This window comes from Cheilinus undulatus, linkage group 9 (genome assembly GCF_018320785.1).
Source record: "Cheilinus undulatus linkage group 9, ASM1832078v1, whole genome shotgun sequence".
Taxonomy (NCBI): Eukaryota; Metazoa; Chordata; class Actinopteri; order Labriformes; family Labridae; genus Cheilinus; species Cheilinus undulatus.
Window position 1 is genome coordinate 4538163 of NC_054873.1, and position 18276 is coordinate 4556438.

General features: G+C 40.7%; 1 protein-coding gene across 3 annotated transcripts in view; it reads left to right on the top strand.

Moving 5' to 3' along the window:
• pot1 (protection of telomeres 1 homolog) overlaps positions 1-18276 on the top strand; it is a 140242-nt gene that overhangs the window by 115456 nt on the left and 6510 nt on the right. For all 3 annotated transcript variants that reach the window (XM_041794630.1, XM_041794628.1, XM_041794631.1), the window contains 6 exons: positions 12673-12857; positions 13180-13262; positions 16776-16802; positions 17075-17231; positions 17339-17538; positions 17691-17826. In XM_041794630.1, coding sequence (XP_041650564.1) covers positions 12673-12857; positions 13180-13262; positions 16776-16802; positions 17075-17231; positions 17339-17538; positions 17691-17826 — 788 coding nt within the window. The remainder of the gene's footprint in view (positions 1-12672; positions 12858-13179; positions 13263-16775; positions 16803-17074; positions 17232-17338; positions 17539-17690; positions 17827-18276) is intronic.

Here is an 18276-nt window from a genome sequence, read left to right on the forward strand (position 1 = left end):
GGGGTTAACCCAGTTCTCATGGAACTGTAGGACTTTAAATATTTACTTTTCTGAGCATTTTAAGGGCTTTTCTTTGGTTTGAAAGATGAACTTTACAAGAGGCCAAGGTCAATAATTGATTTGGATGCTCCATTTTTAAAGGATTAGAGACTTATGGAGGAAAACTCATCCATATTGTCGTCTCCAGTGAAGAGGTGATGGCCTTACCAAGTTGTAGCTCTCATGTGACATCACACAGTTGTGAAACTGACCACTTTTCTACTTCCTTGATAGTTTTGATTTCCACCTTTGTGTTTGAGCCAGTTTTATTATTAGCTTCTCCATCCATCCATTTTCTACACCACTTATTCCGTTCAGGGTTGCGGCTGGAGCCGATCCCAACTGTCATCGGGGTACACCCTGGACTGCTCGCCAGTCAGTCGCAGGGCTGACATATAGAGACAGACAACCAGGCACGCTTACATTCACACTTACGGGCAATTTAGAGTCCCCAATTAACCTAATGAACATGTTTTTGGTGGTGAGAGGAAGCTGGAGTACCCGGAGAAAACCCACGGAAAAACATGCAAAATCCACACAGAAAGGCCCTGGCCCTGACCAGGAAGCGAACCAGCGACCTTCTTGCTGTGAGGCAACAGCGCTAACAGCATGGTTATACAGAACCACACTGACAGACAGCTGATAGTGCTTCTCTTAGGTAATGTTAATGTGACTAGCTAATGTTAGCTGATTTTCACTATCCTAGGATGTAATAATGAGGAATTTCTTGCCCGTCACTTCCAAACAGCTGCAGCATTAGCCATGCACATCAAAAATACATCAAACTGTCTGCACCTCTAAAGGGCTTTCATCCTGGCTGCTGGGTAAGGAGAATTTCTATGAATGTAGATAAACTGGTACATAAATGGCAGGGGCTTTTCTGTTTATAGTGTCTCAGGTGCTGCATGAAGCCTGTTCTGGAATGGTACATGTTTGCAGCACATGTCTACCCTCACTCACACCTTAACCTTTCTTCATAAGTTTAAACCAAATAAATCTCCCTAGAAGTGACGTGATTTGTCATATAGCTGGGCCAAATTTCTAAATAAAGCTTTCTCTACAAACAAGGTGAGACTCAGACTGTATTATTCTGACTTTGGCATGTGGCCTTCATCAAAGAAACCCAAGCAAACATGTTCTACTAATGTGGGCATACATATCTGCTAAAATTAGGTAAATATAGCCCTCTTTTATCATTTTTGCTGTCTTTTTTTAACCGTATGGCACGCACAGGAAATAGGCCATCCTTTAAAGGTTGTTAGCAGTCACATGATCCCAAATGCCTGATGGGGGCAGGAATAAGAGACAGCCATTAGAAATGAAAGGGAACAGAGGAAAGTTAGTACTTTACAGCTCTAAATGGAACTCTATCCTGCAATTATCATGAGAACATTTCTACATACATTGAGTTTGACCACTACACTTATCAAAGAAGGGATTGTTTCCACAGTTAAACCGATTTAACTGGCATGGCAGTGATCAATATCCAGTCCTGCAGACCTCCTAGAGTCTAGCATCGCCCATCCAGATGAGGGAAGTCTTGAGGAGTCTTGTACTGAGATAAGAGGCTAGCTGAGCCCCTTTGACAAATGAAAAAGTCCTTCAACAAGCTTTTTTAATACATATTTTGGTGTTTTTTTATGCCTTTATTCAGAGAGGGGGACTGTGGATAGAGTCAGAAACAGGGATTAGAGAGTGGGGGTGGGCATACAGGAAAGTGGCTGTGGGCTGGACTTGAACTCAGGCTGATTGCATACATGGGCCAGGACCTAACCATTAGGCCATCTGCGCCCCACAAACATGCTTTCAATTTAGATGATGATGCACTATCAACCTTATAAACATTGTGGGGTAAGTGGCCGCATGATGATGTGCCGTCATGAACAAGCCTGTTCCACTAAACGGCTCTTTAATGTGAACCACAGAGGCTAGCTCACGTTTGAGTGCCAGTTTCCTTTCCTCCATCCTTTATTGTCATTTAGTCCACATTTAAAAATCCAAACTGGAACCAAGTGAAAAGCCATTTGTAAAATAAACAACCAGCTCTACTAAGCTAAGATAAATTATCTGGATCTCTGAAAAGAGACAGATTCCTGACATAATGAGCAAGACTGGATGGACATCAGAGGATTTTTAAAAATTCCTTCCTGTCACCATTTCTCCATGAATTCTCTTGGTTTTTTTTGTTTGTTTTTTTTGTCTGTGTCGATATTTCACTACTTTTGGGACACAAAAGTAGCTTGAGAATTTTGTTTCACACTTTGAATGCTTGGTAGAGTAGTAAGCAGCTCAAAACATGATAGATTTGGCTGTAGGCCCCCTAAGGAGAGTTCTCCACTGCTGCGTGATGTCATCAAGAATCTGTCAACTATTCCAGTGATTTTCAAATGTTTTTGCCCACGACACACATAGAACAAGTCAAAATGTCAGGGCACACATCCTCCTTTCCATGCAAAATAGCCTCTTTAACATGCATTCCAGCATCTTTAGTTGATGTTGAGTACCTATAGTTGTTAAAATTCACATCACGCATGCAATGTTTCACCATTTGGGAACTACGAATAGAGAAATACATGGTAAAATGTACACTTTTGCATTTAGTCTTCAGCCATATCAGCTTTTTTCACAGCTGTTCAGCTATGTGCTGGAAGCACCAGAGTTACTACCGAAAGATTTGTTTTCTAATAGGTTTTTTAGGTCTTGATACTTTCATACTTTACTGAGTTTCAGGCTTTAAAACGATAAAAATTGCTACACTGATTATTTCAATCATTGATAGTATAAAAAATGCCATTACAATCTATGTACAAGTATCCGTTATGCATGCTTGTAAAATGTCCCACAGCACACCAAGACGTGTGGCGAGGCACACCATCTGCTCCAAACTCTTGCATATAAGACACAGCACTCATGCAGGAAGTATGAAAACCCCTGACATGTGATGATGCATGTCAGAAACGAAAATCAAGCCGTGACACAGCTAAGACAGCCGCCACACACCCAGTCTGAAACAGCTGTTAACCCTTCAAACAGTAATCACATTACAGACTCTCTCTCTACATTATAAGCTCTCCAGGCTGTCTCCTACATGATCAGTGCAGTTATAGCTGCACAGTTTGACAGGGCTTCATGCAATGCTGGAACAGCCTACCATTGGTTGTCAGCCCATCACAAAACATTCTTTGATACAGTATGGCTGTTAGCATTCAAAGCTTGCTGAAAAAAGGGTTGAAAATGAATTAAAGGACTAGATATAAAGATGTCCAGTATCAGCTTTACTGGTGTGGATTTAATCTTCAGATACCACAGAAAGTCACCCAAGTTCTAGGCTCACTAGAAAAGCTTCTGTGAGGGATTCAAAGGCAAGGATGGCATGGAAGGCATGGAAAGGCTCAATGGCTAGCTGCAAGAGGGAAAATCGAGCATACGATTTATGGATCAAAAATTATTAAACTTCTAATAACCTGTGTCACCTCTTGCCTGAGGTTTAAGAGTCTAAAGGGACCAAGGCTAACCATTTATACTAGCTCCATTTCTCTGCAGTGTCATTACGCTGTCATGAAGAGATGGAGAATTAAAATGCTGCTGCTGCAGCTCCACTTTTGCAGTGGTAGTCTAAACTCTTTTTGCCCTCTTGGGCTCAGCACAAGTCATGTGACTGCAGCTTTAAGTAGAAGTGAGGCTAAAATGGAATTCAAATAAGGATTTGTTTTTGAAAATTGGACATTTTACTGCTAGAAAATGACATGCCAGTGCTCTCTGTTGGAAAAGAAGCAAATGCAGCATTACCCACAATGATTCCTGAGGATGCCATAGCATATTATTGCTCCTTTATGAACTATAATATCAGGCTTATCAAGCTTCAGGGAGCATGAGCCATTCAGCTACACGATCAAAATGACTGAGGTCATTTTACTTCATTGAGTTAAGATGCTTTGAAATCTGTCTGATGAAGTCATTCAGACTGATTTCTAAGATTGTAATGGAGACATCAATTCGGAATGACCTCTCAGACATTTCCTGACTAATGTTTCTTGTATAAATGGACAGGAATATATTCTAATACTGATACATCAGTAATAGTAGAAAGTAAGACAGGACCAACAGTCCTTGAAGGTTTTATTCAGTCCCTCGGTACAGTCAATGTATTTAAGCTAAAATGAGGTTTCCTTGGCCATGTCCCTTGTTCCACATTAAGTTGATTTTCCAGCACAAAGAGCCCCATTGTTAAGTTCAGTTGTATCTGTATAGCTTTAAACCCTCGTCTCCTGCTGATCCATAAAGAAACCGGTGTGAAATAAACAGTTTCTTCTTCTCAACCAGGGCACAACTTTCTTTTGCTGATTTGTGGAGCTTCAGCTTGATGAGATGCCATGGAAGCCCACAGCGATCTTTAGAATTTTAAGGAATCCCTTTTCACCGCGCGGCTGAGCAGCACTAATGCCATGAGACAGCGGCAGCGGCGTCTTGGCTGTCGGGCAGTGGGCGGACGGTGGAGTGTTTAGTTTTCAGACAGATCAAGTACTTACAGAAGCCGCCACAGGCTGCTCTGCTCCGTTCCTCTGTCTCTTTAAAAAGAAAATGGTGCGTTTGAAGGGGAAGCTGCAGGGACGCTTTTTCTGTCAGATCTGTGAAACCAGTGCGCCCTACAGTCCCTGGACGCTCCTTGTGCACACGCTGATGGTGATAATGTGCCCATTACACCACGTGTGGTCTCAGCTGAGTGGTCTGACTGGTTAAAGAGCTCAAAACGGCCCTACAAAGATTTAATGATTCTCCTGCTGAAGGTTGCCATAACAACAGTTGAACTAATGATTGATCCATGAGCCGATCGCTTCTTTCTTTCTTTCTTCTGCTTTTATTCGCCAAAATAATGAAATATTCTTCTGTAATACATGCTAATGAAGACTTTCAGTTATCCCAGACTCATTCTGAAAATGCTTCAAATGTCTCTTCTGATGATTCAGTCCTAACATTTTTCATTCACCTTCAATATTTTTGTACAGGTTTGACATTATTCTGAGTACATTTCAGCCATTTAAATGAAAGACTTCTAGATCCACTTATGTTCATACACAGAGTTAAAAGAGACAAACAAGAGAGATAAAGTTTTGTTTTGTTGTAGATGCTAAGTGATTAGCTTTTGGGGGCTGATGCCAAAACCGATAAGGGAATATAAAATGCTAATAACCGATATTTCAGCCAATGAAATTTTTGCAATAATTTTTTTTTTGATAAATTAATAAATCAAACTGTATCTAATCCATTGAGTATAGTTCAAACACGTTACAGAGATAAAAATTGATGGCAGAGAACATTTCGCTTTTTTCAGATACTTTTAGTTTTTTTTTTTTTTTTGTTTTGTTTTTTTTTTAAGATTTATTTTTGGGCTTCTCGTGCCTTTATTCCATAGAGGAGGATGATAGGTAGAGTTGGAAACAGGAGGGAGAGTGGGGAAAGACATGCGGCAAAGGGCCATGGGTTTGAACCAGCCGCCTGCTTACATGGGGAGTGCCTTTGACTGCTAGGCCATCTGCGCACCCCTTTTTTCAGATATTTTTATTTTCAAAACAAAAGCTATCATTAAAAATCCCACACCTATGTCCACCTTCTGTAAATAAAAAAATTAAAAATAAAACAGAAAGGTATAAATATCAGTAGGTAAAAAATAAAATTAACTTTTACAAATATTTCACATTTTAAAGGGGACATATGCAAAAATCACTTTTTCAGGATTTTCTAACAAAAATAGGTGCACCTGGCCTGTACACAATCCCCTCAAGTACCAGAATCCCCCCCCCCCAACTTTTAGAAAGTGTCAGCTGAAACAAGCCGTTCTCAGATTTTCCCCTCATGATGTCATGTGGGGAGTTAGCCTCAGCCCCTCCTCTCTAATGTCCTCTAAACCAGTGGTGTCCCAGGTTGGGAACCAAGCTCTACTGGATAAATACTAGAATGCAGACACGTCAAAGTAAAACTAAGTCTTGCCCATTATTGCCGAAAATACGAGTGTTAACATCTGCGTCTACTGGCCGATTAATGATTATATTTAAAAGGATATAATCGGCTGATTCAATCGGCCAGCTGATGTATGGGTCAGGCCCTTGTGTTGAATAATATCAAACTCCCCGGGTTTGTTGTTCTCAGCTCAGTGTTCACAAAGACAGAGCAGCATTTCCTAGTGTTTTTATGTTTTGCTCAAAAATGGTTTAGACCATTGGTTTTCAAAGTGTGAGGCAGGCTTCCCTTGGGGGGCGCCCAAGGACTTTGGGGGAGGCATGGAACCATAAACCAGAAGGGGATTTCCTATGCTAACTTCTGCTGTCTGTGGGGCAAAATGGACAGATCATATTAACTATAGAAACTGTACTATAGAGTGGACTTTTAAAGTTTAGATTTTACTGCATTAGTCCTGATGATGCTCAGCAGCCACAGTGTTTAATTTGCAAAGATGAACAAGCTGATGACAGCATAAGGCTATGTAAACTCCAGGGGCATACAGAGACAAAGCGCTAAGTCTAGTGACCAAAACCAAGGGGAGTTTTTGACAGGTATAAGGAATTTTAGTCACTGAAGGTAACAGACACTTAGTGCCATCAACAAGAAGACATCCACTGCATGAGCAGGTTTTTGGCACCAAAAGCATGTACCAGACAAGGCTGAAGGTGGAAGATGAACTGCAGTTATGTAAACCTGCATCAACTGCATAGATGCAAACTCATAGATACCACTTAAACAAAGCATAAAGCATAAAAATCAGGCAGTATTCACACTTAACTCTTTACTGAAACTAAATAACTGATTGCCTTGGTAAGATGGATGTTTAAAGACAAACACAGACCAAAATATCAAAAAACAAAAAATTTAAAAAGGTTAAAAGATGACACATAAATGTTTGAAAAAATAGTTACTTATATTTTCATTATCTTGTTTTTTATGGAGGTGGGGGTCAACAGACAAATTATCTCCTCCTAGGGAAAGCTCACTCTCAGACACTTTGAAAACCCCTTGTTTAGACTAATTGATGCCTGAATCGGTCAGCTTATTTATTAATTAGTTAATTTATTTATTTTTGTAATAACTTTTCTCTGCTTTATTAATGATGATTTAGAAGAAACACTTGATTTTAGATGGTTATATACATTATTTCAAAAAATAAATATCTTATTTAGTTTGCCTTTTATTTCTATAACAGTATGTCACATTTTAGTACCTGCCTGCTGTTTAGTGAAACTTTTCTTATGTGCAGCTTGGAAATAAGATTTAAAAATGACTAGATAAAGTTGTTCTGGGTGTCCAGAAGTTAGTTTTTTGCAGTGATATTTAAGCAGGTATTGATACCGTATAGTTTTTACTGGTGTTGTATCAAAATTCACAAGTGTAGTATTGTGACAACTAAACAAGGAAGGGTTTTTTTGCTAAGATGTTTTTGGATAGATGAAAACTAACCCCATAAAACAGTCAGACTACGTAACACATCAGAATGTTCATCTTTCTAGTTACTGCAGTGCCAACTTTCTACTAAAAATGGTCTCAGCTCTTTACTAAGATGTTGAATTTACTTCAGTCATTTGCGTCATGCCCTCAGTTAAACTGGCTTATTCACACCTGGCCACTGCAGAGGGTTTAATACGTACAGGCAGGAAACTCGACCAAGCTGACGCCACATGGCAGCGCCTGTGTTCGCCCTGCCGTCTGTCCATGGCGTTTTTCACAGAATTAGTCACCCTCACAGTTCTCTCGACACCTGTTTCCAAACACAGACCGCGGTGGATTCAGCTAAACTCTCGTGTAGCTCAAAGAAAACAGAGCCAGACTCTGGAGTACTTACTGGTGTTTCTTCTGCCTCATTCTGCTAAACACTCGGGTCTCTGGAGACGACATGAATCCAGGGCAGAGTCTGGGATTGTGCAAACAAAAATACTGTCTGTTTGGTCTCATTGTTTGCTTCCTGGCACGGAGGGATTTATATGATCCAAATAATAATTCACAGTCAAATACCATGTTTACTAATGCACTTAGAATGAGCTGCAAAAGAACTGAGAGGAAAACAAACACCTTAAAGGAAACAGGAAGAGTCCTCCTTTTCACTGCAGTAGATTTAGCTTCACTGAGACAACTTTTCACCACAATAAAGACGGATGTCTAACCACAGAAGTTTTAGGCTCAACATACCAGCCATATTATGCTTTATCATTCAGCCCCATGACAGAACCTAATAGAGTATTTATAAAGAGGTCAGTCTGTTTCAAAATAAAGATATTTCATGTCAAAACAAGGACCAATGAATGGAGGAGCTTAAGTTTTTTTAGTTCAGTTAAACAGAGGGAAATGAAGGAATATGGCACATGTGTAAATCTGCCTGGATCAGACCGTCCTCACAAACTGAGCGAGTGTGCAAGAGACTCTGGGAGAGACTCTGCAGACAACAACTGTTGAAGAAAACTCAGATTCAATCTGGTCTAGAGTTCACCAAAAGACATGTGGGAGACTCCATAGTCAAGAGGAAGAAAGTTCAGTAACACTTTACGTGAAGTTTCATTCATAAGACTGACATTATGCTGTCATAATCATGACATGACACCTGTCATTAGTATGAATAGGGCTTCATTAATGTTGCTATTAAGTGTCAGAGAAAGTTACACAGAAATGGTTTAAAGACAACAAGGGGAATGTTCTGGAGTGGCCAAGTGAAAGCCCAGACTTCAATCCAATAGAGAATTTGAAGGGGTGAATATTTATGCATTCGCTTATGTCATATTACAAATTTTTGTGACATTACTTTGTAGAAATCTGTTTTCACTTTGACATTAAAGAGGTTTTTGTACTTCTATGTAAAAAAAAGGCACATTATATTGACCATAATAAAAGGGTAAAACATCCAAGGGGGTGAAGACTTTTTCATAGGCTCTGTCCTTTCATGAGATGGAAAAAATACAGAAGAGAAAAAAGAGGAGGGGGTTTATGGCAAAAGGTGGAAAGACTGACAAAGGAAAGGTAGAGGACAGAATTAAAGAGGAAAAAAGGCTTTCACAGATGAAGTGCAGAGCGTTGATTTGTCATTAGCCGGCTCCAGCTGACATATGTGTGCTTGATAAATAAACACAGACTGTTCTCACTCTCCAGCCATTAAATAGCCATGAGTAATGCAAGCTAAATATTGTATCTCATTATTTCTGATCGTACCTTTCGAGGTCCCAAATGCTGCAGTGACGTCAAACTGCCTCTTCATTTACGTCTGAGAGAAGTCAGACAACCACAAAAAGTTTCAGGGCAGAATTAAACATGAACGTTTTAGGAGTTGTTGTTTTTTTTTGTTGTGTTTTTTTTTCTCAAATGAAGCTGAAACCCTCAGTATTTTTTAACTGCTGAGATAATGACCAAAAACCAAGCCTGGCACAAGCAGCAGAAATCCTCCTGCCACTGAGTCTTAAAGTCTTTCTTGTGAGCCTAATTTGAAGGACATTGTCAGATAATAAACTGCCTGTTTTGGATTGTTTGCAGCTCCCCAGTCCTCCCACTTCATCTCCAAGCTCCTCGTGTGGATCTTTAGAGGAGAGAAAGCCTCAGGAGATCAGCAGCTAATCCTCCCCGACACTGACTCCAACTTGACTCAGTATACAGGGAGAATTGATTTAAAGGAAGCCACAGCTTATGGAGGACTCGCTCTTGGGGTCTTCCTCCTGCTCTGGTTTAATTAAAGGTCATGCATGACTGTCTATCTCAGTCTTCTCAGGTTCTCTGAACTATCATGTGAGATAGGAAGTCGGCAGTGAATTTTCTGCCTTTGTTGGCGATGAGGGTGGAAAGATTTGTGATGACTGCCGGCTCATCATGACGAAAAGCAAAGAGGAAAAAAATAAAAGCCAGACCCCAAGAAGCAAGTTCTGTGAGAAGGCTCTGAATCACTGCCACCACACTGACTGAATGTTTAATGCAACAGCACCATCTGCTGGCGGCTCTGACCAACCAGAGCACCCATTTTAATCAATGAATCCCTCTATTTTACACCTCATTCAGCAGCTGGTTAAAAGATTTTAATGGCTTTTTGTTTTAGAATCAGATCCTTCCTTTCATTGAGTCCAAAAAGTGACAAATAGATGCAACTTTTAGCCCTGATGCTAAAAAAGAAAGCAAAGTCAAGATATTTTATGCTTCTTGCACTGGTTTGAGGTGTCTTAAGGGAAGAATTTGCCCATTTTAACCACAGTTATATACTTCAGTTTGGAGTTAGCCTCCTTTTTACAGCCTCCAATCTTCCTGGGAGGCTTCCACAAGATTGTGAGGTGTTTCTATGGGAATTTGAGCCCATTCATTTTGTAGAGCATTTATGAGATCAGACAGTGATGTTGGACCAGAAGGCCTGGCTCACAACCTCTGTTCCAGTTCATCCAAAAGGTGCTTGATGGGGTCAGGGCCAGGGCTTTGAGCAGGCCAGCCAAATTCTTCCACACCAAACTCCTCAAACTACGTCATAGCCCTTGCTTTGTGCACTTGGATACAGTCATGTTAGAATAGAAAAGGGCCTTTCCCAAACTGTTGCCACAAAATTGGAAGCATAGCATTGTCTTGGTATGCTGAAGCATTAAGGCCTCATCCACACGGAGACAAATTCAGGAGTATACACAAAGGTTTTTTGTCGTATTGGCGTTTCGTCCACACGGAAACGGCCTTTTTGGTGACTGTAAACAATACTTTTCGAAAACCGGTCCCAGAGTGCATAAATCCATAAACGACTACTGTCTTGTCTCCCTGTGGACAGGGCCTGAGAGTCCTGAACTTCCATTAGCACTAATGTAAACAAGAAACTGTGCGGCAGGGGCTTCATGAATAGGTTTTCATGGCCAAGCAGCAGCATGAAAGCCTCACATCACCAAGTCCAATGCCAAGCGTCACAGGAAGTATTGTAAAACACATAGACACTGGACTGTGGAGCAGTGGAAACTTGTTCTGTGGAGTGACCAATTACTCTTCTCTGTTTGGGAGTCAGATTTGGTGGAGGAGGGATAATAGTATGGGGTCGTTTTTCAGGGTTTGGGCCTAAGGCCCTGTCCACACAGAGACGAAAACGATATATTGCTGTTTTGTTTTGAAAAAGTTTTCTGTAAAGACAGGATCGTTTCAGGAAATATCCACGTAACCACAGAACAACTGAAAACGACTGAAAATGTTGTAGTTCATATGCCGAGCCTGTACGTGGCACTGTAATGCTGCCATTGAAATGCATTAAAAGGGAGAAGAAGAACACAGAAAACTGCCCCAAACTTTCTTCTAGTTGCCCTTCTGGTTGTTCTCTGTGTTGGATTTAAAAACATTTGGTGTATGCGTTTCATGGTGGTGGTGAAGGATCATCAGATTTTGCTGTAAAAGCCATAATAAGCTCAGTAGCTTCTGCAGCATGAACACATCCCTGTAGTCCGCCATGTTTGTTTTGGTTGGACCCACGCAGGCGCCTTGAGAGAGCTACACTGTGTGTGATGTAATCGTTTCAAAAAAGATGCAGATAGCCATCCATACGGACACGAAACTGTGGTCGTTTATGGATTTATGCACTCTGGGACCGGTTTTCGAAAAGTATCATTTACAGTCACCCAAAACGCCGTTTCTGTGTGGATGAAATGCTGATACGACAAAAAAACTTTTGCGTACACTCCTGAATTCGTCTCTTTGTGGATGATGCCTTAGAATCAGCACAGCATTGGCGACTTTTACACACCATGCAACATAGCAGTCATTGACCCTGCTCTGTGATTTTTTTGTGGTCCTCCTCTTTGTGGCCGGGTTGCTGTTGTTCCTAAACTCTTCAACTTGTAAATAATATCAGTTACAGTTGACTGTGGATGAAATTTCTCAATCTTATTGCAAAGGTGATATCCATCACAGTGACTCACATGAAGTTACTGAGCTCTTCAGAACTCACAACATCCCCCCCTTACTCTGCCCTAAAGATGTGGGCTTTATTGTTTTAAGAGATTATTTTACCATTTCCTTGGTAATGTGTACGGACATCCAGAGCACAACGAGGGTTATGTCAATCTTCCTTCCTTGCCAATGGCCCCCTCAGGCGGCTAACTCGCCTCACTTCAGTTTTTGTCCCAAACATGCCTACAACGTATACACAGTCCTGTACATTCCTGTATATTCCTGTCTTTCTGTGGGTTGTGATTTTTCTTCTCATCTTGACCTTGAGTCTGTAATAAAGAGCTGAATTGAACTGAACTGAAAGTCTGCTCATAAAAGCCCATCTGAAATGCCTTTGGTTTCTTGAGGAGAGAAAATAGTCTTAATGGCGTTATATTGATGTTATTAGGAGACTCAACATTCACAACAACAAACCTGCGCAACAAACTAGAGGTGTCTAGACTTGGTCTATCGGTTTGGAAAAGTCTAATCAAATAGAAGATTTCCTGCTGCATTCTGGAGAATCAGATGTTTAACACTGTGAACTTTAACAATGCAAACACATAAATGTCTGGTCCTGCAGTATGCTGCTCTGTTTGTCTTTTATACCTTTGCAATACTTTGTCAGTATGTGAGTGTAGTGTTTTGTTTTCTCCAGCTCTAATAACATTACCTTGTTATCAGTCATTAATGCTATTCTCCATCCTATCCGTCCCTTTTGTTTTACCTCAGCCCGGTGACTTCCTGAGGATCTACAACCTCAGAGCAATCCCAGGATCCAGTAAGGTTCCAGGCCTCACCAGCAGCCAGGCGGTGGAGGTGGATCACATGGCTTTTCACCTGCATGGTGGGACGGCGTTTGGCAGGGGGATCCGGGTTCTTCCAGAAGACAGCCCTGACGTGCAGGATCTGAAGAGGTACAAATTACTTAATCTTGGAAATGGTTCTTATCCTGCTGCTTGATTGGACCAGAAACGACTCAAAGGGATGAAATGCAGACAAAGTCGGGTTAGTGCTGCTGCGTGCCCATCAGGAGCAAAGTAAATTTAAATCCTGCTTTAGTTCATTATTGAGGCTTAAAATGATCAAATCTGCATTGAGATGTCAGTTCCAGTTTTTTAAAGGAGACAAAGCAGTATAAAATTTCATGAATTTCACTGGGTTTTTTTTCTGTTTACTGTATATTTGTGCAGGTGGTTTTAATGATGAATCAGTAATCAACACTTTTTGCTTCTGCAGAGTCATTGAGGCGTTCCAGGAGGACGAGGGGCTGAGTGACTCTGAAATGCTGGAGATGTGGTTCACCCCACCTGAATCTTTGGGTAGGAAACAAAATTGATGACTCTGAAATGTGTCCCTTTTTTTCCTTTAAAGCCGATAAATAAAGACAAAAAAAAAAAACATCTGGTGAGCACACACCTGATGAATATTGTTGCACATGAAGGCTAATGAAGCAGGTCCTATTCCTAAGACATTTATCACTAAAATATTACTAGCTTTCACGAAGGATACCCTTTCTGCTAGCGGCACACTGTAGTTGGGGTTTTTCTGGCATAGTCACCTGAAAATGTACCTGTTATTTTTTACAAGCAGCCTTAATTTTAACTTTGTAGACATGACACTGGTCTTGTTTTTTCTACAACTCCCTAGCAGGGTTTTCTTAAATTAGCTTGTTCATGTTTTCATCGCTGCAGGGGAAAAAATTAGCATTTCTGTGACTGATAATTAAAATGTTGTTTTACCTAACTAAAATCCACAGCCTGGTTCACCAGCAGCATAAAAATGAACATCCTGACTCATTGACAGAACGGTTTCTTCTCTGAGGATGGATTTATGCTTCCATTCACAGAGCCTTCTAAAAGCCAAAACTTCTCCAGGGCGAGAACAACAAGTGCAAACTCAAACTCAGACCTGAAGGTTTCCACTCAAACAGTGACACAACAGCTGCAATGTAAAAGAAGTCTCTCTTTAAAAGAGAGCATTGTTTTCTGACCTGCAAATAGGATTTCTGTTGTGCAACTGTGAAAAAATACAGCATTGAGAAAAAAAATTGGCTGTGGTGGCTAAACTGTGGTAGTGACGTGTGCATTCCCTAAGGATGTCAAAGTGTATAGTACTTGTAGAATTGTACGCACTCTGACATTAAAGGTGGATTGTCTCAGCTCTGAAACTTTGCTAGTTTGGTCGCTGCAAGTCTGCAGTGTGCATCAGGGTGAGAAATTAGCACCCACTTCCAGCCAAATGCAGGTATTTTCTGCAGTGTCTGGTGAATTTGCTCAGCCTACCGGCCACTTGGGCAAGAAAATACAAGTAATATAACAGACTGATTTTGTAGTGGTAGGCAGCATAAATGGAGTCCTGGTTTTCTGGTTGTTTTTACCAGCTATCATCAGAACCAGGTCGATGTAATCCCTGATTGACTACCGAACCCTGCCTCCTCATCCCCGTGTCATAGCTGCTGTTAAATGTTTACAACTGCCGTGTGCTGGAATGATTAGACAGTATAATGTGAGGAGTGCTGCAACTGGTCTACATGCTTAAGATCTTTAAACCAAAATGTCCTTTTTCAGGCTTTTCTAATAAAAACATGTAACCCTGGCCTGTCCACAATACCCCCAAGAATCAGAAAAAATCCATTCCCTCCACTCCTCTCTTTCTTCACCTTTCAGAAAATGTCTGCTGAAACAAGTCGTTCCCAGATTTTCCCCTCATAATGTCACATGGAGAGTTAGCCCCACCCCCAGGTTTGGTTTGGCCCTCCCCGCATGGAAGAAAGTTCCACCCTCCTCTCCTGATCCTTCTCTCAGCTGGCAGGTGAGAGGAGGATCAGGAGAACCACATCCATTTCCTGAGAGGGGCAGAGTCAGACAGCTCATTAACACTTAAAGCCACAGACACAGAAACAACTCATTCTGAGCAGGGTTGAAACAGGGGTTTTTAGACATGCAAAAATCCAATACTGGTGTGTTTTTTCAGCAGCTGACTTCACAGGGATGTTTTGGAGACCTCTGAGACCAATATAAACTTGACTTAAAGGGTAAAATATGTGACCTTTAACCCTATAGAACTCTGCATAGCGCTGGCACTATGATTAGCTTACTCATTTTTGATTGGCAGTATATTTGAAACCGGATAAGACAGATCGATCATTCTTTTTGCATATAAAATCTGGGGAGTTACATTAACATTTCATCCATTCACCATGTTTCAGAGCGCTTTTTCGTTGCACTGATGGGTTTGTAAAAATACACAATAAAACGCACATAATAAAAATCTTTTTAAACGAGACCACGGGTATTTGCAGCACTTCCTAAGTTGAAATAAACATAATCACGTTGTGGGCATGACCTGTCACATGATTCAGAACCAACGGCTTTACAGCTGGCGTGAAGCTTTCAAACTAATTACAGCATCGGATGAAGAGTCCAGCAACTCATCTGGCTCATTTTTTTTACAAGTTACAAAATTGACTATATCTCAAAAAGCAAGTTATGTACAGACTCCAAATAAATTTCCTGTGGTTCCAAGGGATATTGTGTTACTTTTTTACATTTATAAATTTGAGGGATACAGCTATGCAATTTCTGTATTTTTAAATATATGTGGAAAAAAAAAAGATTTTCATTGCTTTTAGGTTTATTGCACTTTTAAGCAATTTATTGTAGTAGTTAAGACATAAGTACATATTATTAAAACTTGGGGTATATCCGTTATATTGATGTAAAGCAAATAAAAATACTCCCAAAAATTGCACTACAGTATGTAAAAATGTAAGAATATGTCCTGGTGGACTTGCACAATGGTAGATTTTAAAGGGTTAAGCAAGGCCCGAAAACAGGCGTGCGATTGTGAAAATTGTGCACAAAATATTTAGTAATCGCAAGTCTGATGCTCATAATGCAGGAAAAATGTCACATGATTTTTCCAGTGACCCAGTATGTCACACAGCAAACAGAGCAGTCTGTTTTAAAACAGCCTGAATAGTCTGAGGCATTCAAGAGATTATTCTTTAAAAGTCTTTGTGAAAACATGCCAACATGTTTCAGCTGTACACGCCCTTATCAGCACAGGATGGAGGCCTACGCTGGTCTTTCCTTCTCTTAAGCCTGGTCTACAATGTGAGATTTTGGGCTGTTCCAGACAAGAGATGACCAATCGTGGAGATATCTTTGGTGGAACTGTGCGTTTTTACCAGTCTTAAAAGTTCCTGGAATGCTACACTATGCTACATGAATCTCTAATGCCACTGAATCACAGGCTAGAACGCACACCAGTATGCAAGACATAAACGTCATCCATCTACACCACTAGTGCCGGGGTAGATAATGAAGCAAAGCAACAATAAAGCTGTTGTGATTGTAGCATTCATATGCTTAGAAAAAATATGAGATCAAGATTTTCCTCCTTGTTGGAATCCAACAAACCTCTGTGTTTTGGCACCATCTCCATTTTAAGGCTAACATGTTTGTTATGGTGCCAGCGTCATGTTTATTGGGTCATTTTTTGCTGCATTCCTGTTGGCTGGTGAGTCAACGTAGGTCATAGCAGCAGTCACATTGTGAGATGGTCATCCTTAATATCTGAATCTGCCCACATTAAACTTGATGTCTTGAGATTCATGTTGCACCTTGTAGCATGCCAGAAACTTATAAGATTGCTTAAAGTGCACAGTCTGTAGGAGGCATTAGCTGTTGTTTGGAAACTTCAGCACATTAGCAAGAAGACGGATCTTTGCAGCAGTTGGGGAGTTATTTTATTGGCCTGTGTTCCTTTATTTGTATTTTATTGTTTCCTACCTGTTCTAGTCCTTAATAATTTCTCCTGTTGTGATTTAGATCCTGTCCTTGTGGAGAGCTGCACAGGTAGGAAACACAGCACACTCCAGCAGCTCTGCATGACTGCTGAGGTTAAACTATCCACATTTTTCTAATAATAAAAACACACTGAAGATTTAGAGTTTGAGAACTGTTTTTAAATTGCCTTTTTTTAGGAAGTAAACACTTTTTCCCCTCCTTTAAGTTTCTTGAAGAATCCCAGTTTTATTTTCTCCTTTAAGTTCTATTGAAGTTTGTCTCTTAAAGCCTAGAAGACTCACTCTACTTGTGTCTGTTTTTGTGTTTGCTGTGTGTTTCAGAGAGAAGATGTAGTCACAACACTCAGCCTGTGACGTTGTCCCTGCTGAAGCAGTCTAAACCAGGTCGATTCAACCACATCAGTGTCCAGCTGAGATCCTACGAGCCCCACAGACTCCACCAAGCTCTGAAACTTTACTGCAGCAAGTGTAAAACCATGTAGGCTTAGATATCAGTTTGCATTGCATCGTCATCATGCACACATAGTGAGGTTGATATTTTCAGAAAAAGTGCCTATAATTAAAAAGTTCTGTCTGTGATTTCAGGCAGGAGGTTCCAGATGATGAGCTGGTCGCTGGTCTCTTTTCAGAGGCATCTAAAGACTCTGAGTCCTGCAGTCCTCCGCTGTGGGCGCTCTCAGGGCAGATTGACATCCCCGGAGGTTCAGCTCCTCGAGCTCTAAATGTTTACCTCTCCACCCAGCTCATGTCCGAGGGGAAATCCAACAAGCTCATCTTCCTTAGGGGTAAAAAATCTCCTCTGTTTTGTCTTTTCTTTCATTTTTTAACTCAAAATGAGGAAATATTTGAAAAGAAATAGCTTAGACTGAATTTGCAGACACTACACGAAGTAGGTCCAAAAATCAGACACCCATTAGTAAACATTCTGATGTTGCAGGTTCAACTTTGGAGGAAACGTGTCACCTAGCATCCACCTATCAGAACATAGTCCCCGTGATGTCATCAGGAGGCGACCTGACTCTGCTTGACCTGTCGGCACCTTTCCTGTTCAGAGGCAGGAGGAGATACTACGGGTCAGAGATGAGCTGCACGCTGTCCTCAAGTTCCTGATGTTAAGAGCTACACAGTTAGAAAACAAGTGTAGTCTAGAAAGTTCAAATGTAAACATTAAGTGAAGAATCATAGTGGATTTCTATTATAAAACTGCAATAAAGCACAAATTTCATAATGCATTTTTTAAAAAACAAATACAGAAAATCAGGCATAGTCAAAACCACAATGTGAAAACTTCAAATGCTTACTAATTCTGCTAGCTTTTAGCTCTGCTGTTGTCATTTTACTCATTTAAACGGTGAGCACAGACTTAAAAGCTGCTTTCTGCCTCTTTAACACAAAAGACTACAAAACATCACACTTGCAGACAAATACTGTCAAAGCAATAATTTAAAAGGTAATCCTGTTAGTTAGAAGCAGGGCTGGACTGGTAGTCTGGCATTCCAGGCATTGTCTCAATGGGCTGACTT